At 50.4% G+C, this 20,630-nt stretch overlaps 10 protein-coding genes across 10 annotated transcripts; 4 read left to right on the forward strand and 6 right to left on the reverse strand.

Annotated features, from left to right (window-relative positions):
• Positions 1–556: 556 nt before the first annotated feature.
• Positions 557–2,356, reverse strand: BCR37DRAFT_394648 (uncharacterized protein; the record flags this gene model as incomplete). The annotated part of the gene is made up of 1 exon (XM_040871500.1): positions 557–2,356. The coding sequence occupies one exon, from the start codon at positions 2,354–2,356 to the stop codon at positions 557–559; it is 1,800 nt and encodes a 599-aa protein (XP_040723249.1).
• A 370-nt stretch (positions 2,357–2,726) lies between these two features.
• Positions 2,727–3,856, reverse strand: BCR37DRAFT_113949 (Got1/Sft2-like family-domain-containing protein). Its single transcript, XM_040865941.1, has 3 exons — positions 3,782–3,856; positions 3,338–3,732; positions 2,727–3,296 (listed from the first exon to the last, which is right to left on the reverse strand). Exons 1-3 carry the CDS (start codon positions 3,788–3,790, stop codon positions 3,029–3,031), a joined length of 672 nt encoding a protein of 223 aa, XP_040723250.1. The 5' UTR covers positions 3,791–3,856; the 3' UTR covers positions 2,727–3,028.
• A 13-nt stretch (positions 3,857–3,869) lies between these two features.
• BCR37DRAFT_370678 (nitrogen permease regulator of amino acid transport activity 3-domain-containing protein) lies at positions 3,870–5,792 on the forward strand (the record flags this gene model as incomplete). Its single annotated transcript, XM_040868332.1, has 2 exons — positions 3,870–4,095; positions 4,171–5,792. The coding sequence occupies exons 1-2, from the start codon at positions 3,969–3,971 to the stop codon at positions 5,790–5,792; spliced, it is 1,749 nt and encodes a 582-aa protein (XP_040723251.1). The 5' UTR covers positions 3,870–3,968.
• A 486-nt stretch (positions 5,793–6,278) lies between these two features.
• Positions 6,279–7,059, reverse strand: BCR37DRAFT_394652 (uncharacterized protein; the record flags this gene model as incomplete). The annotated part of the gene is made up of 4 exons (XM_040871501.1): positions 6,279–6,294; positions 6,342–6,825; positions 6,883–6,951; positions 6,993–7,059. 4 exons carry the CDS (start codon positions 7,057–7,059, stop codon positions 6,279–6,281), a joined length of 636 nt encoding a protein of 211 aa, XP_040723252.1.
• A 467-nt stretch (positions 7,060–7,526) lies between these two features.
• On the reverse strand, positions 7,527–8,122 carry BCR37DRAFT_382400 (uncharacterized protein; the record flags this gene model as incomplete). Its single annotated transcript, XM_040869863.1, has 3 exons — positions 7,991–8,122; positions 7,880–7,935; positions 7,527–7,828 (listed from the first exon to the last, which is right to left on the reverse strand). Coding segments are annotated over exons 1-3 (233 nt in total), but the record flags the coding sequence as incomplete, so codon positions are not given.
• A 569-nt stretch (positions 8,123–8,691) lies between these two features.
• Positions 8,692–10,501, forward strand: BCR37DRAFT_382403 (uncharacterized protein). Its single transcript, XM_040869864.1, has one exon. The coding sequence runs from the start codon at positions 8,745–8,747 to the stop codon at positions 10,356–10,358; it is 1,614 nt and encodes a 537-aa protein (XP_040723254.1). The 5' UTR covers positions 8,692–8,744; the 3' UTR covers positions 10,359–10,501.
• A 110-nt stretch (positions 10,502–10,611) lies between these two features.
• On the reverse strand, positions 10,612–11,911 carry BCR37DRAFT_382404 (AAA domain-containing protein; the record flags this gene model as incomplete). The annotated part of the gene is made up of 1 exon (XM_040869865.1): positions 10,612–11,911. A coding segment is annotated over exon 1 (847 nt), but the record flags the coding sequence as incomplete, so codon positions are not given.
• Positions 11,912–15,469: 3,558 nt separating this feature from the next.
• Positions 15,470–17,409, forward strand: BCR37DRAFT_382405 (Cys/Met metabolism PLP-dependent enzyme). Its single transcript, XM_040869866.1, has one exon. The coding sequence runs from the start codon at positions 15,958–15,960 to the stop codon at positions 17,182–17,184; it is 1,227 nt and encodes a 408-aa protein (XP_040723256.1). The 5' UTR covers positions 15,470–15,957; the 3' UTR covers positions 17,185–17,409.
• BCR37DRAFT_113940 (uncharacterized protein) lies at positions 17,309–18,349 on the reverse strand. Its single transcript, XM_040865940.1, has one exon. It carries the CDS (start codon positions 17,988–17,990, stop codon positions 17,433–17,435), a length of 558 nt encoding a protein of 185 aa, XP_040723257.1. The 5' UTR covers positions 17,991–18,349; the 3' UTR covers positions 17,309–17,432.
• A 1,002-nt stretch (positions 18,350–19,351) lies between these two features.
• On the forward strand, positions 19,352–20,419 carry BCR37DRAFT_394655 (CobW/HypB/UreG, nucleotide-binding domain-containing protein; the record flags this gene model as incomplete). Its single annotated transcript, XM_040871502.1, has 1 exon — positions 19,352–20,419. The coding sequence occupies one exon, from the start codon at positions 19,352–19,354 to the stop codon at positions 20,417–20,419; it is 1,068 nt and encodes a 355-aa protein (XP_040723258.1).
• Positions 20,420–20,630: the final 211 nt, after the last annotated feature.

The following is a 20,630-nucleotide window of genomic DNA, read 5'->3' on the forward strand; positions in this document are numbered from 1 at the left end:
TCTGAACAGAGTCTCACGCAGCACGCTTAACAACTGTCGAGATGCAAAATACCAAAAAACAAATCAATAAAAGAACTTCCTATGTTGCGCGATATGATGTTGTGAAAGAGCAAAGAGAGACAAGTTGTGGAGAACTCAATTTTCTGGTGAGACGTTGAAAAGAAGAACGTGAAAAGGCTGTGAGGCGATGCATGCACAAGTGTGTTTGTTTTTGTTTTTGTGAGGTCTGTTGAGCTGAGCTGTTGAACGTTGATCCCGGATGGGATCTCATGAGGTTGATCAACGTAGTGTGGTGGAGTATGCCGAGCAGAGCAATGCGCGTGAGCCGCAAAGACCGTCTGGGTCAAAAGCGAAAAGCAAGTCCAAGAAGGGCTCTTCCCTTGGGAAGTGGTTGGTTTGGTGTGCCCTTGTCAGGTGAAGAGAACATCGCCAAGACCACCAACGAAAGTACGCCAAGATGTATGCCAAGTCAAACATGATTGCAAAGTGTCGATGTTGTCAATGTTCCCGATAACGCTTCGAAAAGAGGTGCAAAGGCCAAATAAGAGCAAAACACTCACGCAGCTTCGCTTGCAGCCTCGGTGCGACCAACAGCAGTCAATTCATTCACCTGCGGCGACTCCGGCGAGGTCGAAACTTGCTTACCCGGCACAAACGCAGGTGCAGTCACCAATTCGCTCAACTGACCAGCACCATTGACAACGCCTTCCTGCTGTTGTGGAGCTTGTTGCTGAGCATGCGTACCCGCATCGCGTTGCTCCACCGGCAACACCCACTGCTCCCATCCTTCTTGCTTACGAATCTTATCCTGTTCACCAGAGACACACTTGAGCTCAATCAAACCGCTTGCTGCACAGACATCCCTGATGAGTCCATAATCCAAGGTAATGCTGCGTACGCGATTGAATCGTGCCAAGATGGGAAGTGCCACGAAACCCTGGTCATCCATGTGCTTCCTCAAAAACAAATCCTTGCACAGATTTTCAATCGAAAAGTAATACTCGAGTTGTTGCTGCACGAGTGGGCGTGCCATCATCGGGTCCATCATCATGGGTGGCATGCCCAACATACCAGGTCCAATCATGTAAGCAGCTTGTTGCGCAGGATTGACAAAGGACATGGGAACACCATCACCCATATAGCCCACAAACTCGCGTGGAGAGCCAAAGGACGTCCTACCGCCATGTCGGTAGGAGCCATTTTGATGACCATTCGTATGCATGCTATGATTACCACGATGACCACGCGGAGCATAAGCAGCGCCGCCACGACCGCCGCGTCCCGTAGAGCCATTGAATGTAGCAGGGTCACGCGGCCCGCGTTGTGGCTTGTCAGCGCCGTACGCATGCTGCTGCGTCTGTTGTGCAGTACCGACAACTTGTTCATGTCCAGCGACAGGTGTATCACCGCGCAGCTTAGAAGACGATCGCGATGTAGCAGCTGACCGTTCTGGTGTTTGATCAAGTGCACCTTCCTGACCACAATGTTCAGGACTCCTTGGCATCCGCTGATTCGTTGCAGACTGAGCACGCTTTCGATCTCCAGCTCTGCTTTGCTCGCTTGTCATACGCGTGAGTCGACCCTGTTGACCGTCACCAGCGACCTCTGCATGGTAAGAGCCATCTGCGGGAATTTCACTACCGCTGTCCTTATTACCTGCAGATGTGGAGCGTGAGAATCGAGGCACCGTGCCATTTCCAGTGTGTCGGCCACCACCTGTATGACTGCTGCCGCGCGCATGGCCACCAGAGGAGGTAGCAGATCCGCGCTTGATTTGGCTCGCAATAGGTGTATGCGTGATGATGGGTGTATACTTGACCCATTCCTTCTTTCCAGCGGATTTTGTGGTTGCATGCTCACCACTGTGCGTCGTCCCACTCTCTGGAGCAGATTGACGACGGCTTGTTGAAGCGAGATCAACTTGTTGGAGCGCCTTGTCAAGTGTAGGCCACAGTGTCTGATCCTCCATTGGAGCAGACTTGCCTGCAGGTCTGGTGCCATCACTTGGACCATCACTTTTGTTTGGCGCCGACGCGGCTGTTGGGAGATCAGGACTCGCCGACTTGCTGGTCTGCTCTGTGCGCTTCTTCCAAGGATTGACCTTTGGCGGTGCAGTAGCAGCAGCCTTCTTCTCTGTAGCAGCAGCAGCAGCGTCACTCACCTGCGACGAAGCGCCCACGTCTCCTTGCGAACTCGCCACGCTGGCGTTCTCTGCGACACTTTGCTCAGTCGCCGTTGTTGTCGCTGCGCGTTGTTGCGTAGCTTTTGTAGCATGCTCAGCAGCACCTGCTACAGCGGCAAAGGAGATGGCCTGTGTCTCTCGCTTCTCACTCGAGGCGTCTTGTGTTTCAACCATGACTATTTTTTTTCCTGTCCTATTGGCCGTTTCCTGTGTAGATGTTGGATCGCCTTGTTGCTGACCTTAGGACGCGCTCGATGTACCTTGAACAGTAGGTGCTAGACTGAAGCAAGCGACAGGACGCAGGAAGCAAGGATGAAAGCTTGGACCAAAAGGTTAAAAAAAGGGTCTAGCGATTGCGCGTCGATTTGACTTTCCGTCTGTCCACGAATCGAGGCACCAATGAAACTGGGTAGAAGCAAGATAGATGGCAGTCTTCCTTGCAGGTCCTGTCCCTCCTGTGCTCTGCTTCTGCTAGCCTGAGTTTGCTCTGGCTGCTTTTTGGGTCTGGTGGTCGTGTTGGCTGGTGACTGCCACAAATTTTGAAATTTTGGAAGGAGCCGGACGGAGGAAGAGACTCGAATGGACGGGCTAGAGGGGCCTATGAGATACGGAGATGTATATAGCGCATGAAAGACATGGCAGCAGTACTTTAAGGTGCATCGACCACTTCAATGGACAACGCTCGCAAGACGGGTCCAGCATACCGCTCGTTTGATGAGATGCCCCGTGTTCTCAGTGAGCCGACGGTCTAGTAGGACTCCTGCAGCAGCATTGAGTGGCCCCTGTACTGATCTCGTCTGCATCCTTGAATCTAGACTGCATAGCCCGAGATCGATTGTAGCTGACTCACCCAAAGTAGCTCGTCGCTCGATTCACCACAAGTCCACCTGCAAACCGCATGCCTGTGCTGCCACCGGGGAAGTACGAGACAAGATACCACAGCAATGCCACAATCTGAACAGCCGCAGATATGAGGGTTAGTAGCGTATTATTGAGGCCAATGGAGAAGTAGAGCGTGAGTATCATTGACCCGAAATACGCCGCTGTAAAGGGTATCCGGTCACCTGAAATGAGGTGTTTACCATAAGCCGTGGGACCTTGCAGAGCAGCAAATCTGTAGTCAGCGTACTTCGCGACTGATACTGGAAGACGAACGATGAGATGAAGAGCAAGCTGCCAACTGTCCATAGCGTAACAAACTTGCGCGGCTTGAGTGCCAGTATCGGCAAGAAGAAGAACCTAGCATGAGCTGCGTCCCAGGAAACAGACTGGTCATACGCAATGAAGAAACATGCAGCAGCGCCCAGCACGAGCATCGCAAACACAATCATGCGATCCCACCTGCTCAAACTGAAAAAGGCCTCTTCCTCAGCCGCACTTGGCGCAGGTAGCTGAGCAGGTAGATCATTATTACTCGTAGGCAGTCTGTTATATCCATTCTGGCTGAATGGATTCAAGCGGTCGAGAAAGGACGGCGCTTGTGTCGAGACGGGAGGCTCTTGGCGCCTCGTCCAGCCAAAATTGTTGAGCTGTGAGCGGAAGGCATTCTCCTAGGAGCGAGTCAGCTTGGATCTCTAGCTTGCAGTGAGAAGAGCATACTGTAGTCATAGTTCAAATTGAGCAAATAGCAGAAGAAGCGTGGTGAAGTGGTTGCGAGTGGATGACGTTTGCGTGCTCAAAGCGAAGACACGACCGAATTGACCAGCTACTTTCCATCACTGTCTGCCATGTTGCTATAGCCTCAGTTGCTCAAGAGAATGCCTAAGACTGCTTCCTGACGCTCGTCATGTCCTCCGGCTCCAGCTCTGGCCTCATCGCCATCGTTCTAGCCATCAAATCATCACGCGGCCACCAGATAGTCTTTCATTACCCGCCTGAGCCTTTACAGGACTCGGATAATGGCGTCTCTGCTGGTGTAGCAGCAGACGAGGAAGAGTCAAGCGATGAGCTGCCTGATTTTTATGGTCATCACCGCCGCGAAGGACCAGATTCACGGTCCATGTCGGCGGACAGCTACCTACCCACCATCAGTGAGCGTGACACGCATGAAGAGTCTGCTACGCAACGGAAGAAACCTTGGGATACGATTCTATCTCATCCATCCTCCCTACTAGCAGATATCTTTACGCCCCATAAATCGGACAACAAGTTTGAATTGTGGATGGACGACCTCGTCTTTCTTGGCAGTCCAGCGCATATCAGGCCTGATGGGTCATGGATCAAACGGAAGCAAATGGCAGAAAAGCCTGACACGCGTGGAGAAGATGTTTCATCTCCGGTGTCAGTGACTGGATCAAGTGCAAATCTCCTGTCACCTCATCCGACCACCTCGTCAACTACCTCGCCCTCGACAAGCCCGTCTCCCATGACTGTCTTTCATCTTGTCTTTGCCTTAGAAACACCAAAAACGGATGCCTACCACAAACAGGTAAAGCAGATGTACGAAAGCATCGTCACGCAGCTCACCTTTGCCCTCACGTATGAACAAGCACGGAGTGAGTACGTCTGGAAACAGTGCGAGCTGATTCTTGACATCAAGGAGAAGTCTATCGCCAACGGCACACCCCTGTCTTTGCTATGGGACCACATCAAGCAAGCCTCAGATCTCGCTCGCGTCATGGCCCGTACATTCGATGCCATTTCTAGGAATCAAATTGCCCATCTTCTCATCAACAAACACATTCATCTTTCTCTCGGCTTGCCTAGTGAGCTCTCCACAGCAATCTTACCAAGCGATACAGACCCCATGCAGTCATTCTTGTCAAGTGCACTCAGTTTTGGGAGTAGCCTACATGATGCCTCTGCAGACCCTCTGGTCCTGCCGCACTGGGCGCTCCTTTTGCTAGACGAACCAGATGCCATTCTCGCGGCTGCTCCACCAGGCGCTTCACCACTTCTTGTTCGTTTTTTAAAAGCCATCAAGCCAACACTTTCATTCAGTCAGTTGGCAGAAGTCACCAAAATCCCACTGCACGATGTCAGTACGCTTGCTCGACATCTCGTTCATTGGCGTTGCGCACTGCCCATTGCGCCACTTCATCCAAGACGCGTCTATGCAGTCTCTCCAATTTCTCCAATTCACGATCTCTCCAAGCAAAGTGCACAATTCAGTCAACGTTTCCCTACGGTACCACCATTACCAAAAGTCTTGTCCTTATTGAGTAGAAAGGCTGTACCGTGGGGTGCCTTGATTCCAAGTAAAAATCATCGTTCACTCTACCTGGATGTCTTGACTTGGATGATGCGAGAACGTTGGCTTATGGAAGTTCGAACGTTCGTTTGGGTGCGTGTACGCAAGGAGATTAAGCAGCAAGTGGCAGCGGATGCAGAAGCAGAACAAGCGGTTGTGTCTGATGCACCAGCAAAAGATTGGGAAGTCTCCATCATCACTGATCCCTACAGTGCGAGCTCAGAGGAACGACTGTGGTTGCAGAAGATGGCTTCGACGAAGCCTGCACAGGAGGCGAAGCTGTTTGAGCGTGTGGTCAAGTACTTTAATGGCAAGCATGCGATGGAGAAGGTGTTGGTCCGTGAAGGCCTGCATAAGAAGACGCTTCGGAGGTGTCTCGAGGCATTCAAAGACGATCTGGTGCAGAGTCAGACCTGGTAGGCTTATGAGGCTCATGACCATACTTGTGACTGTCATCTTGAATCGCGTCCTGCAGGTCTCGAGCGCGACGACGACGTCTTCAAGGGAATCAAGACCTATCATGGATTCAGACATGTCTGCACCCCTCAGCCCGTCGTCGCAGACATCGCTGCAGCCTGATTTAGAGAGGGAAGTTCCACCAGCAGCCATGGACATTGACAGCCCACCAGGCTTCAATACGGGTGCTGCCCGACTCATCGCACAGCCTATTGCTAGCGGTGCCAGCCCAAGCAGGCGACGTGGAGGTGGTAAAGTGCAAGTGGTCGATGCAGCGGCAGAGAAGGAACGTCGCATGGCAAAGGAGCGCAAAGGTCTGCTTGATCAGGACTTTGATGCCAAGTCATTCATTCATGAAGAAGACTTTGATTTGACCACGCAAATGCAGGCTGGTGCTACACAGGCATGAAGGCAGTCTCCTAGAAACGCCGCTCCTCTTCCTCTTCGTCTTCAGGATACAATTTCACTGTCCGGTCAAACTTTGAAAAGTCAAATTCAACATCATCACCCAACAACGCTGCATCACTCGTCGCCAAGGTCCGATCTCCCTCAAACATCTGTCGTCCAGTCAGCTTCCGCACCGGTGCATTGGGTCCTGCGCGCTTCAAGGCCAGCTCTTCTGCTTCAATTTCCTTCTTTCGCATCTCCGCTTGGAATCGCGCACGCCAAGCAGCAAAGGATGCAGGTGTTACTGCTGTTCCTTCAAACTTTTTTTGCTCCTGCCTCTCAACCTCTTGTTGCACCAAGCGTACTTGGCGTTCACGTTCAGCCTGCCGCGCCGCTAGTCGCGCTTCAGCTTGTTCTTTTAGTGCACTGGAAAGGTTGAAGATCATGGCCATGCCAAGTGATTCCTGCACAATATCGCTAAGCGCTTGCAGCAGGGCGGATTTGTCTTCGCTGGTAAAATCTTCTGGTTCATTGTCGTCTTCTGCGTCTGGCAGGGCTGTGTCGAGTGTGAGGTACGGCGCATCGTCCGGGTACGTCGGCCCAAGCTGCGCTATTAGATATAGTATCGCTAGAATTAGTTCCACTCAATCTATATCAAGTCACTTACGCGGCTGTTTGCACCGGCACTCATCTGCATCCAAATCTATCCGAATCTTGAATGTATCCTCGTTGATTTCTAGTGTCAGCGTCGCTTTCGAGGCCGCAATGCTGGCTCACTTTCAAATTCATCGGGATATATGGAGACTAGAATCTCTGCTTCCTCTTCTATCGCAGCAGTGGACATGCTCTGCCGTACGAGACTGGCCAGGCCAATGCGCGTCTGTCGCTTTCCAGGTTGATTGCAATTGATGGTCGCTGCACTTTTGGATCTGGCGTGCGACGAGATGGGCTGGTCCACTGACAGTCGCAGCAAGTCACCAGGCAGTTGCTTCGATGCAGAATGACCTATCTTTGAGCTACGTCAACCTTCATGTTTTTCTGCGCGATCAAGTTGCTGTTTCTCAACCACAGAGGCCATGCTCCGCTGACTGCTTCAGGCGCTCAAATGGCTTGCTCTACTAAGGATCCCCGAAGTGGACTGCAACATTGGACTTGACTTGAACGTACTGTTCAGGTACGCCTCGACAAACATTTTGATCTGCATGGTAGCAGCGGGTATCATGGTCAAGGCATGGTGCTCGGTGAGGAAGTAACGCGCAGTGATGCATATGTACTCCCAAATTGTCCGAGGACGTGAACACTGGACTCCTTCAGCAATCGCAAAACATGCTACTCGAAATGCTAGAAGCGCTGCGATTTCTAAAGTCTAGCTGGGCCACTCACAGTCCGGCACACGGGCTATAGAGCCACTGGTGGATCTACTAGTGATATATCGGGTCTAGTCTTTCGAATCGACACACGCTTGCGCATGCCGCTCTTGGCTTCCATCTTGCTACTCATCCGTCCACAAAACAGCTTCTTCTGTTGCACTTGCAGTTGCTTGGCTACAGATGCTATTCGTGACATCTCTTGATTCCAGTAGTTCCTCGAGTCCAAGTAGTCCTACCACATAGCTGCTGTAGGTGAGTACTTTCTATACGCATATATAAGCTTGACTTACATACCTTTTAGGTATATCTATGCCCATTTCAGAAACAAAGCATGCCGCAGTCACAGGGATCTTGACATCAGCGACTTTGCATTGGACTATTGATGCCGCTCATCCAGTGACTCACCAGATTGAAGGTCCTCCGAATGCAAGAGTGTGGACTCCTGTACCGCAGCTTTGACCCCATGTAGCTTCTTTCATGCTCCAGTACATAACACCGTCATCAAACGGCGGCCTACCATCAGCAATTGCGAGCTACAATGGCCAGATTTGTGGTATGCTGTCGAAAGTGAACCGTTTTGTTTTAGGGAGCTTGGTTGTCACAACTGCAGCTGTTTAACAAGAAAGCCCTGTGTCAAAGATATGTGGTCTGCCTGCCAGACTCGAATTGTCCAGGACTCAAAGGGAAAAATCAGCGCTGAGTACACAGCTGCTGGAAGCATGCAATAGGATGATCATGCAGGAGGAAGGCTGAGTGAAGGGAGTAATCATTTGCAACTCCATACTCCTTATTTACGATGCCCCAAACTACCTTCAAAATTGAAAAGACCATCACATCTATTCGGTATTATGCGTCATACCGTGATAACGTGAACGGTGGAGTGTCAAGTAGCTGCAGCAGAAGCTACCTGAGAAGTGAACATAGACCTAGGGTCGATACAGATGAAGAGTAAAGCAGGGCCTCATGATCCCTGTTAAGTAAAAGAAGGGGTGACCTTCACCTGGAAGCACGCGATACGTGGTAGGGAGATGCACTAGCAAGCCAAGCCATGTGACTGTGTATTTGACTGCACAATAACATCCTTAAGTCCAGCAAATCATCAGACCACAACCTCTCACTGGCTGTTGTCTGGTGTTTGCAGCTGCAATTGCCTTCTGACATGATCATTCTCTCGCGCCACTCGACTTCCCCATCATGCGTCAGGACAAGTCTTTGGTTCTTGACCATTCTTGCAACCTTGGTACACCTCATGCTGTCGCTACAAGCTCTTGAGCACTTGTCGAGTGCATCTGCAGAGGCTGTCCGTCGCAAAGTCAACCCTCCCGTCGAATCTGAATACCATCTCGCTCCTATCACCAAAGAAGAGCTCCACACATGGTTCGGGAGCGAGAATGTGTTCCCTGCTAAAGAGTCACCTTCACGCAAACTTATCTGTTACGATGCAACATTTTCCTTTCTCGGATTGCGAAATTCTGAGTCGAGAACAAAGCTTCCTCAAGATTTAGGGCCGATAAAGGAAGAGAAGAATTGCAAAGCCTTCTGTAATGCGCAGCTGGAGAACCATGCAAGAAGGATTGGTGATCTGTTCCATCCTGGCCGTATTTCTAGCTCGTCATGTCTGAGGAGTGGGGCTTTTGAGCTCCGAAGCAGAGCTGTCGTCATTCATGCACCAGGAGCTCTCTGTAACGACTTTTTTGCAGACAATCAGCGTCAATGTCCTTATGCGAAATCAACATGTGCTTGTGAATTCACTGTTTACGCCCCGGCTGTCCAAATGACAAGAGTCAAAGCAAAAGTTACCGAGGAAGCGCCTAACGGCCAGTATTACATCTCGCCAAGGGTAAGTCTTCAAGAATTACAAAGCCATGGCATACCAGCGAACAATTGTTTTCCCCGCCCACCTTTCGGAAAGTGTGGCATTGAGAACATCGCAGCGTCAGTAAACCCGGTAAGCGAGACCTCCAGTTGGGAGCTTCGAGAGTTCAAGGTCGTCGAAGAGAATTTCGATTGCTCAAGAGAGGCTAAGATAAATCGGTGGCGTCAGCAGAAGGAGACTTGCGATTGTTCCAGAAAAAATGCAAAGCACGGTCCCCTGCAATGCAAATCTCACAATGAGGTAAGTGTGAAGAGAGTGTCCTGCCAATTCCAATCACAAAACTCCCCTCACAGACAAGATGTTGGCTCGTCGCATCAGCAGCCGAATGAAGCCTATGCAACCTCGGCGCATGATTATTCTCAGCCACTCAACACCACGATGGATTTGGATGTGGCAAACTTTGATGCGTGCATTGCAGCCTTTCAAGCTGAGTTTTCAAATGAGCCTCCTCCGGGACAAGAGTCATCCTCGAGACAGGGAGAAGGAGTCTGTCCAGTCAACTCTATGCAATGCCAGCCACTTCAGTTTGCTGAGCACGAGCGAAATCCTGTCACATTCTTTCCTTTCAATCAGCATCCGTGGATGTGGTCTGCATACAAGGATGATCAGCAAGTGCAGCAATTCTACTCCGACCACTATACTCAAGTTGATCCAAACAACCCAGTTGCTGAGTCATCGAACGGGCAATTTTTTGGATCATCCCAATTGCACCATCAAGCCCCAGGGACAAGCCAATGGCAGAATCCAGGGTCAGGCGAGTGGCAAAACGAAGAGCAGCCAGGGCAGACCCAATGGCAAGAACAAGGCCAGTGCCAGTGGCAAGATCAAGAGCAAAATCAAGGGCAAGATCAAGGCCAAAACCCATTGTTCAATGACTGGCCCTGGCCTTCGTTTTGACAAGCTTCAGGCGCTCAAAGAGAAGCAAGATGCCGACATGACCAGAACTGACCTCATTACGGCAAGCTTTGTTCCTCAACACGACTTTAGAAGCCTATCACCCATAGATCTTAGCTTTGATAGCACTGCAATTGTGATGTCGATGGTCGCCTCTGTGAGCTGCACTCTTGAATTTGGCGTGCGATGAGTTGGAATTTGGAGCACAGCGCCATCCACAGCCGCTGACTGCTATTCAGAGTACTCAAAGTAGCATGCATTTGCGATGTGAGCCTAGCCTTTTCCTTCACTGCCTGACCGAATGATGGGATCATCACGCTTCAAATTAAGGACCTTCGCTTCTCTTTCGCGCCATTATTGTAGTGTATGAACACTACATGTATTAAATTTGCGATGATTTTTGACATGACTTGAACAGCGAGAATTCGATTCTCAGTCTTGACAGTTGTTGAGTCGCTTGTGCCTCAAATCATCTCGTTCTTCAAATCTCTCAAGATTGGTCGTGCTCCGTTTTTGAATAACACGCGTTGTCCAGCATGCACCACTTTTGGGCTGTTCCGCTTACGAGTCTCTCTGTTTTCCTTGAGAGACTCATCCATTCGAGCAACTGTCGACAAGCTGACAGCCACTCCTGAGGCTGGCTGCTTAGCAACATGCTGCTGCAGGACGTCGCTCGGCAAGTCGATACTCCAGCCACGTCGATGTGCGAGATGCACAAACTTATTCAATAGAGCATCATGCGCCAGTGTCTCCTGTGATCCAATGCAAATGAGCTTTCGCTTTGCGCGCGTCAGGGCCACATTGATGCGGCGCCAATCCTTCAATAAATCGCCAACTTGCCCAGTGCTGTTTGAACGTACAAAAGAAACGAGGATGCACTCCTTGTCTCTGCCTTGAAACTTGTCTGCCGTGTCAACCATAACATGCGGGAACGCCTCTAAGTCTGCATGCAGAAGCTTGAGTTGCGAACGATATGGCGAGATGACACCAATGGCGTGCTGAGCCACGCCGCCCGCCACCAGACTTGAGACGATCTGAGCAATAAGCATGGATTCAACTGCATTTTGTGTTTGGTCGCCTCGTTTCGTTTCCTTGGCTTCGGCAATGTCGTCGGTGTTGAGGAAGGCAACACTCCGTTTCGGCGATAGGATCGACTCGAACAAGCAAGGTGTATGGCATGAACCGTGAGCATGCACCGATTCGAGCGCTTTGGTCGAATCTACTTGAAGCTGCTGTGCAGCAATCTGAGGTGTTCCGCATTTGAGCATCCCACCATAAATCAATTCGTTGGCAATGGACATGATGTCTGCATTCATCCGGTACTGGTGTTCAAGGTTGACGACAGCCGCTGGATGTGCATCAGAGAGGAGTTTAAACAAAGACACATCCAGACCACCAGCGAGCGCTTCTTTGTCCTTGACAAGAGGTGGCAATTGGAAATGATCACCGACCAGAATGAACTTGTCTGCAAACCGCAACGGTCCCAGACAGACCGGCAGCGTGATTTGCGACGCTTCATCAACGATACAGTAGTCGAATCGACGTTTTTGAAAGAGCGCGTGTTGTATGCTGAGACAAGTTGTCGCCACAACTGAAGGATCAGTATAGTGCTTTTCGAGTTGCGCAAAAGTCTGGAGAGCATGCGTCTCTGTGCTTGCAAACTCGAGTACCTCCGGATGAATCTTGCCGACTGCGCCGAGTCGCAGGATCTTGACATCCGTCTTGAGCTTGAGCAAGATGGTGTCGACAGCAGAATGTGTATAGGATGTCAACAAAACGCTCTTGCCTGCTGCAACCAGTGATTTAATGATTGTAGCAATGGTTGTCGTCTTGCCTGTTCCTGGCATACCCAGCACAAGTGCATAGTCTCGCGCCCGCATGACTTGATCCTTTGTCTTGATCTGATCAACATTGAGAGAAGACTGACTGACTCGATCAGGGCAGGTGAGTGGGCGTTTATCAAATAGGGGCTTGGCAAGGTCGACAATCAAGTCGCGTAGTCGTTCTGTTGAGACTGTGGCATGCTTGCTTTCCGGTGGCAACAGCAGTTGGATCAAGTTGTTGCGAACCATGGCCATACCATTTTTGAACTCATCACGATCTAGGCGATAAAGTATCGGATTATCTTGCGAAGCAGCCAAAATTGTTCCTTTGTACAGTTGATTGGTGTTTACATCAAAGCCCGGTAATGGTCGACGTGAATCACGTAGCGGCCGATCCACCTCCACGGTCACGACCGTTGGCGTAATACGCGTAACAAACCCGCAAGACAAAGCATAGTGACCTTGTTCGTCTGAGATGACGACAGGTTCTCGCTCAGCAATCTGATTATCATTGAATGTTGCCCCTAGTGATTGGCGAGTCAGCTGATAGGTCCACTGATTCATCTTGCCAACATGGAGACTCTGCTTTTCGCTTCCAGGAACGACACGCAACTGACCAAAGCAGCGATGCACAGCTTCGCGCTCTGACGAAGAGAGTTGCCAGAGTTCGTGCCGGAAGCGGTACATATCACCTTCTTCTTTCGTGATGAGTTGTTCCCATTTATTGAACCATTCAATTTGATGTGCAGTCAGGTGCTTCGTCTTGTCCTCAAAGATAGCATCCAGCCCAGACGTCTCGCTTGTACCCTGGTCGAATGCGCGATGGTACGTGAAGCACGCGTCGGATGCATAACAATTCTTGCACGCAAAAGGGTTGCGTAGCATATCTGGTAACTTCTTGTATTTCATAAAGCTGGCGACATCGTTGCGCATTTGCAGCAAACCACGAACTTCATTGTGCAGTGCCGCTACACGCGTCACTTGACAGGTTTCGAGGTAGTAGAGGTAGCCTGCCGTTACGGGAATGCCATACCTATCCGACATCATGAGGGTATAGAGCATGGTCTGTGCACGATGACTTCCTTGCTGCCGAGTAGCATTGCCCGTCTTGAACTCAAGAGGTACAGCATGCACTGCCACTTGCTTGTCAATAGAAACATTCATGGATGCAGTGACATCGACATTCCCCTTGAGGCCCCAAATGGGCGACCAAAAGCGTTCTTCCGTTTCAAGAATTGCCTTGACCCCTAGTGCCACCTGCTGTAGACGATGTTTGTCGGCACCTTGGCCACGAACAGGCTCAGCGGCAGACATGGTTTCTTCGCCAACATACTTATAAGCCCATTGTTGAATCAAAAGGACCTTGTCGTATAGGTAGTCCTTGGCTGCTTCAACGGAATGATCCAATAGATACAAGCTCTCCATATTCGCCGCAATCTGTGCGTCCACAACGGCACGCATGGCTTTATCACTGAAATCTTCACCAACAAGACTCTGCTGGAGTATCTCATGCAACATACTGCCGTATAGCAAAGGCAGCGAGAGCTGAGAGGTTGCCTTGACACGGTCTTGTAGGACAGCTTTGCGAATACAGTTGTGTGCATCGGCAACAGAAGTTGCGCTGACTAGAATATCTGGATGAATGATGACCAAGCCTTGGGTATTGGTAGCGATGTAGCAGCTTGGAGATTGCCAATTGCCATGCAAACGTAAAGTCTCGCCTGGACTTACTTGTGCGTAAATCCAGTCATCTCGCAGCAGGGCAATCTTGGCGACACCCTTGGCATCCACAAGTTCAAGCACCTTTTCCTGACGTTGCTTGTCCTGGTTCATAAAGGACCGCATCGTACTGGATGTGACTGTGTGAATTGAAATGTCGTAATGATCTTCATTCATGTCTAAATCTTCATCCTGGAGTCAGCGGGTTGTAAATATTGGAGGCATCATACATTAAAGTCGGCAAATTCATCTTCATCAATGCCAGCAAGCAGATTCTCGACGTCCACTGCTTGTTCCTGCTGTGTAGCCTTGTAGTGTTGTTCAAGATGTTGTGTCGCTGCAAGCAATTCTGCGTCGTCCATGCCCAAATCAAAGTCGTAGTCTGAGTCGTCGCCTGTTGTTTTGGGATCGGTGAGCACGTCGCCCGCCGACTTTGTTGTTGCAGAAGATTCTTTCGATAGCGATACAATTCCATGCTGAGCAGAGTGAGATGCAGAGAGACTATCTTGGACGGCTGCATCAATCTGCTCGAGATTGGCTAGATAGATATCATCGAGGCTGTCGCTGAAATCATCCGATGCTGGCAAAAGCGCAGGTACAAGAACAGAAGCGCCTTTGGCCGCTGGTGAAGTCGATGCATCATGCATGTCTAGGTTCGTGCGTATTGGCAATGCTCCCTGAGAGAGTGGCGATGAGGCCTTTGCAATGCCACTTGTGCTCTCCACTTTGAGCAAAGAGGCTTGCACCTGCTCCATCATGCCACGTAGGGGATTTATGCCAGTCGTCAATTTACGTCGTTTTCGAAAATCATTGTCAATCGACCAGGACGGTAACGACGTAGACCGCCGAAGTGACCGTTTCGCCTCAATCTTGGGACTGCGTCCAGGCTGTGGACTCAAATCGAATTCATAGAAAGGGAGGTGTCGTTGCGCATCTGCTCGTGACCACAAGTCGCCTGCAGGACTCGCTGCGGGCCTCTTCCGAATTGGCGTCTGTGCAGCCAAGGGAGCGGGCGAACATTGATAGATTTCAAATACTTCATCAATTGTTAGATTTTCTGTTGATGCGACACTGCCATGCTGGAAAGGCGATAGCTTCCATTGAACTGCATCACTTTGACTGCTTCGAAGGATGGTGTTCTCCTTGCCGGCCGCTGGCTGCGTTAATTGACGAGCAGGTGTTTTGGTTGTGTCTTGTACATTGCCGATCTTGATCGATATTGCTGCAGCGGATGCAGCAGTCTCATCAGAAACCTGCGGAAGAGCATAGCCATTCAGCTTTTGTAAGGTAGATTTGCATATTTGAACGGCAGGTCCCGCATCTGCTGCTGCATTTGGGGCAACATGTGCAGATTGGTGTGTAGGCCGGCCCTTGAAGCGCGGGACGGGCCTTTTGTTGTGATTATCTTGTGCAAAGAATGACTTTTGAGCATTATCAAAGCCCATGGCGCATCAATGTCTTGGCTTGGCTCAGCTGGTCATGGCTTTGTTGCTCAGTCGCCCGTCCGTGGTCGCGCTTTTGGAAGTTCGCGTTCGGTTTTGCATTTTCACGCGCAGGAACAACAAGCAACGGACTGCTGCAACGGGCGGTTACGTGCTTCGGATATATATGCTTTCTGGGCGCTGGCGTAGGGCCAAGGAGCTATCTAGGTATACTGAGGGCCTCTCTGCGTGTTGACATCGTCAAGTTCTGGCAGTGGAAGCAATGTCAATTCTTAGTCAGCAATGCTCACGTAATTTTGGGCCATCATGACACCAGGACTGAGCTACTGTTAGGCAGCAGAGTACACAGTGTTCATGGCCTATGACTACGCAGCTGCTTGAGTCATTCTTGAGCTGTCTTCCAGATCTGCAGAGGTCGACACCGTGAGACCCACTCAGCCCAGGCCTGCCCCTTGAGCTTCTCGCCAGCTGTGGTGAGAGATTGACATGTCGGCATTTCCGTGAATGTTGCGCCTTCGCAATCGTCGTCGTCGTCAGGGGCCAAAGCATCACAAGTCGCGTACAGACCATAACCTCACATTGACGCTGCTTCCTTGCACTTGAATCCACAATTGCCTCATGAACTCAATGCGCATCGGTACAAAGGCAATTCACAGCGGTGCACGCCCAGACGCAGCGTCAGGCGCCATCGTCGAGCCCATCACGCTCAGCACCACATTCGAGCGCGGCAACGAGTACATCTACTCTCGCGCTGGCAATCCCAATCGTGCCAATTTGGAAGAAGCAATTGCATCGCTTGAGAATGGCAAGCATGCCATTGCCTTTTCATCTGGCATGGCGGCCATCACTTCCGTCATTCAACTATTGGGTGTAGGCGATCGCGTCTTATCCATCTCTGCGCTGTATGGCGGTACCGTCGTCTACCTTAATCAAATCGCGCCAACAGTCGGTATCAATGTCGACTATGTCTCTGACTATGACACACAGCCTCTTGCAGAACTGCTCAAACCAGAGACAAAGCTCGTTTGGCTCGAAACGCCCACCAATCCAACCATGCTCGTTACTGATATTGCTAAACTCGCTAAACAGTGTAAAGCAGCCGGTATCATGCTCGCTGTTGACAACACCTTTTCAGGGCCCGTCATCAATCGACCACTAGAGCTCGGCGCTGACTTTGTCGTGCATTCAGGCACAAAAAGTCTCAATGGACATGCAGATGTGACAATTGGCTTTGTCGCACTCAACGATGATGATCGCAACAAGACGCTTCGCTTCAAGCAGAATCTCGTCGGTGGTGTTCCTTCCCCATTTGATTGCTGGCTTTGTCATCGCGGTCTAAAGACATTGCATTTGCGAGTGCGGCAAGCCTCTCAGAATGCACTCGCACTTGCAGAAATGTTGGAAGCACATGAGAATGTGCAGGCAGTCAATTATCCAGCATTACGCAGCTCAAAGCACTATGCAACTGTGATGAAGCAAAACACAAAAGGTCTCGGTGGAAGCATGCTCTCGTTTCGCATCAAGGGTGATTTAGCAGCTGCAGAAGCGTGTTGTGCGCGAACGAAGCTGTTCAAGTTTGCAGTCAGTCTTGGTGGTGTTGAGTCGTTGATTGAGGTGCCTGCATCTGCCATGACACATCGCTCCTTGCCAAAGGATGTGCGTGAAGCTGCGGGTATCTATGACAACCTCATCAGAGTTTCAGTTGGGATTGAGGACACCGAGGATTTACTTGAGGATCTGCTGCAAGCTTTGTCATGTAAAGGTCAAGAGGGAAAGGTCAATGGCACGAATGGGGTGAATGGCTATGCTGATGGACCAGCAAGCAAGAAGTCAAAGAATGCTTGATAGCACGGCAACGTTCAGTGTCTCTGCCGTAGAACCCTTTGCGCCTTCGCTCATCCGATCGAAATCATCTGGTTCTTGTGCTGACTAGACTCAGGCTGCTCTGATCAACGGAGCAAGGTCTCGAATCAACTGAAAGATTGAATTGTGATTAGTAATGTATCTGATAGGCAAGGCCTATGTAAAGCGGTATTGTAGGAAATCCAATAGGAAAAGTACCCATTGAATGCTTGGGTGATCAGACATATATCTCAGCAAGTCGTGTTGAAAGTGCCCTGATTCTCGGTCGGTAGGTAATGCCATACTCGAGCACTGTCGTCACCGAGTTGCTGAAAAATTTGCCAAGTCAAGTCGTTCAAACCCTGTTCAAGTCTACCCCCAAGGTCTTGTAGCCCGCAAGGTAGCCAGTTCCAACGGCTTTTCTGGTAAATCTTGTGAAAGCCAACTGTAATCACACAGACACATTTTCGGTTCATATTTTGCAATTCGTTCCATTCGATACCAACTCTGCCGTAGCCGGGCGTAGCATCAGGAGAGCAAGATGTCCCGTAGATTGACTGATAGCCAACTGTGCGTTGATCGACATCGTCGTTGGAGGGGGATTTTCTGCTAGGACTTTGGGCTGCAGCGCAAACAATGCTGCATTCGTATGAATTTGGTGCAACAGTGACGGGGATAGCATGTCCAAACTTGAGTAAGGGCTCATTGATGCAAAGATCTTGTGGCGAACGCTTGGGCAAGGCTGTGATCAGGTCCAAGCTGAGCATATTGAGGAGAAAGCTGGACACCACCCAGACATAGAAGGCCATTTGGACAGAGACTCGCAGCCGGCTGAAGTTGTCCAGATGTGTTGAGTGAGCTAAAGAGTGGGGCGAAGGACTTCTTCTTATACAGTTGTCTGGTTTTCAGGGAGAACAGTCGAGACGACGCTGTCGCGTGATACATGCGGACACTTGTCAAAGTGAACCCTTCATAATGTGTTTTCATGCATGAGAGGCTAATTCGGCGACTGAATTTCCCTGGGCCTTGGACCAAGGCGTTCACTGATGTTTCCAAGCGCAGCAAGTTCTTTCTAAAGAGAAAAGACTTTCATGTAATGGCACCTCTGACTCCTGAGGCCGAAACTGAAACCTGGACCTTTGGCATTCAAAGTCGCAGGTGACTATTGACCAAGCACTCTGACTGATCAGCAATGTGTGTGTCGGGCTTGTGCAGGTATAGGTGCTGGCAGCTCTATCCATATTTGTGCACATCAGGGGGCCGGTGGAAGCAGCACCAATGGCAGCTCAGGTGCAGGCCAATATTGCGGCCGAAACCTGCATAAGCCTTGTCCCTGCTGTGCAAAAGAAACGCCTGAACATTGGCAAATAACGAGACTGGGTCTCCTGCAGACAGGATACTTACGATCATTGCAATTGGTTCGACCTCTGGAGGAGCACAGATAGCTCCAGGAGGTTCCTAATGCGAATCTCAGATTCAACTTGCCGCTGCCCCGTGAGACTGGCGTGTCATTGTTCGCTGTCATGCTCAAGAGTCATAGACCACCGCAAACTCCATGTAGGTTGCGAAGTCATAGGTGATGATTCGCACAACGTCCAGCTGAAGAGGCTGGCAAGCCTTTGCCCCAGCATTAGTGCCTCCCGCATGCAGGAGCAGACATTTGCAGTCTTTCTTGGTGTAGATCACGAAATCTCCCCGGTGGTAGGACCAGGCCCAGACAGATTTTGAGCTCGACCAAACCCGAGCAAGGCCAAGCGAATATGGATGAACCTTCAGGCTTGGTAGCAGCAGGGAAAATGGTATTGGTGAAGTGTACCAGACGACACAGACGCGATAAGAGCGACCATAGCAGACGGAAGACTCCAGGGTGGCCTCGTGTCTTTCATTGATCATGAATCTACTAGAGGTTCGAGTCTTGCCAGGTATGAAGTGGTCGACTCTGTTGAGCATTAGCCAAACAGGTTTTCGGCATGCCGCCAATGCCCGTCAACGTAGATCAAAGTCTTCTTGCTTCTCAACTCTCTTCTACCAGCCAAATTGATGGGCATATCCCGCACGCGCGGTGTCTAGATCTGATACCCATCTAGGCAGACGTCATTTGGGCGAGACGCAACACCCGAGCTCAACAGCATCTACTCGCGCTCTCAAGCTTTGCCCCAGAGAGCAGCCTATGGGCAATGACGAGATACCCGATCTCGTTGAAGCTACTGAAGACGCTCAGCCATCAAAGGCCAGTCAGTCTGCAGAGAAGCCAACATCTGGCCATGCAGAAAGCGACTTGGCGCAAGCCAAAGTTCCCATCACCATTGTCACCGGCTTTCTAGGCTCTGGCAAATCGACCTTGCTCAACCACATCTTGACTGTGCAGCACGGAAAGCGTATTGCCGTTATCTTGAATGAATTCGGTGACTCGGCAGACATTGAGCGATCACTCAATGTTAGCGGTGACAAAGCAGATGGACTCGTGGAGGAGTGGCTAGACTTGAAGAACGGATGCATGTGCTGTACAATCAAAGATAATGCCGTCTCTGCCATCGAGAACCTCATGAAGCAGCGCGGCAAATTTGACTACATCTTGCTTGAAACCACTGGACTCGCGGACCCAGGTCCAATTGTCAACATGTTCTGGCTTGATGAAGGCCTGAGCAGTGATTTGTGCTTGGATGGTGTGGTCACCGTCGTTGATGCATCCAATCTGCTCAAAGGCTTGGACGAGACTTGTCGTATTCAGATCAGCATGGCAGACTTCGTCCTTGTCAACAAGATGGACCTCGTCACAGATGTCAGACAAGTGGATCAAGCAATTCGCTCATTGAATCCGCTTGCTGTGCTCAAACATACGACTCGCTCCAAGATTGATCCTGTGGCAATCTTAAATCTTCAAGCATACGATAAGAAGCAGCTGGATTTGTCCCAAATCTCCCTATCTCGACGCAACCACCACGATAAGGAAATCTCGACCATCTGCCTACCGGTACCAACTATCTCAGCCGACCGGATAGCGGGGTTTGAGCGCTCGATACAAGAGCTTCTGTGGCAGTCACAAGAGGGCATCGAAATCTTGCGCATGAAGGGCCGCATCTCTGATCACAATGGGCGGACCTGGATTTTGCAGGGTGTGCGGGATATTTATGAAATGGTGGAAGTTGCCAAAAGCTCGGATGAAGGCAAGCTCGTATTCATTGGCCGGGGCATGAGCAAGCTACCCCTCCTCTTATGCAACGCTCTGTTGGGTTGAGACTTGCTTAAAGCTGTCTATTTTATCTTTTATCGAGACACTCAGACACATCAGGCTTTCGCAGCTTGGCTTCCTTGCGCCGACTGTTGTTCTGATTTGGGCTTCAAAAGGTTTGGTAACACTGTGCATTCATTCCAGTCCTAGCATTCATTGAGAGCATTCATTGAGAACGCACTGGTTCACGACGCCGATGTAATAACACTTCACCCAA

The sequence above is a fragment of the Protomyces lactucae-debilis genome (assembly GCF_002105105.1).
Source record: "Protomyces lactucae-debilis strain 12-1054 chromosome Unknown BCR37scaffold_18, whole genome shotgun sequence".
In the NCBI taxonomy this organism is placed as follows: Eukaryota; Fungi; Ascomycota; class Taphrinomycetes; order Taphrinales; family Protomycetaceae; genus Protomyces; species Protomyces lactucae-debilis.

Coding starts and splice junctions, on each gene's coding strand:
- BCR37DRAFT_113949 (XM_040865941.1), bottom strand. Junction 3,297..3,337: donor AGCTTGCTCTTCATCTCATC/GTTCGTCTTCCA, acceptor CGCTGACTACAG/ATTTGCTGCTCTGCAAGGTC.
- BCR37DRAFT_382403 (XM_040869864.1), top strand. CDS start 8,745: ATGATCATTCTCTCGCGCCACTCGACTTCCCCATCATGCGTCAGGACA.
- BCR37DRAFT_382405 (XM_040869866.1), top strand. CDS start 15,958: ATGAACTCAATGCGCATCGGTACAAAGGCAATTCACAGCGGTGCACGC.
- BCR37DRAFT_113940 (XM_040865940.1), bottom strand. CDS start 17,990: ATGGCCTTCTATGTCTGGGTGGTGTCCAGCTTTCTCCTCAATATGCTC.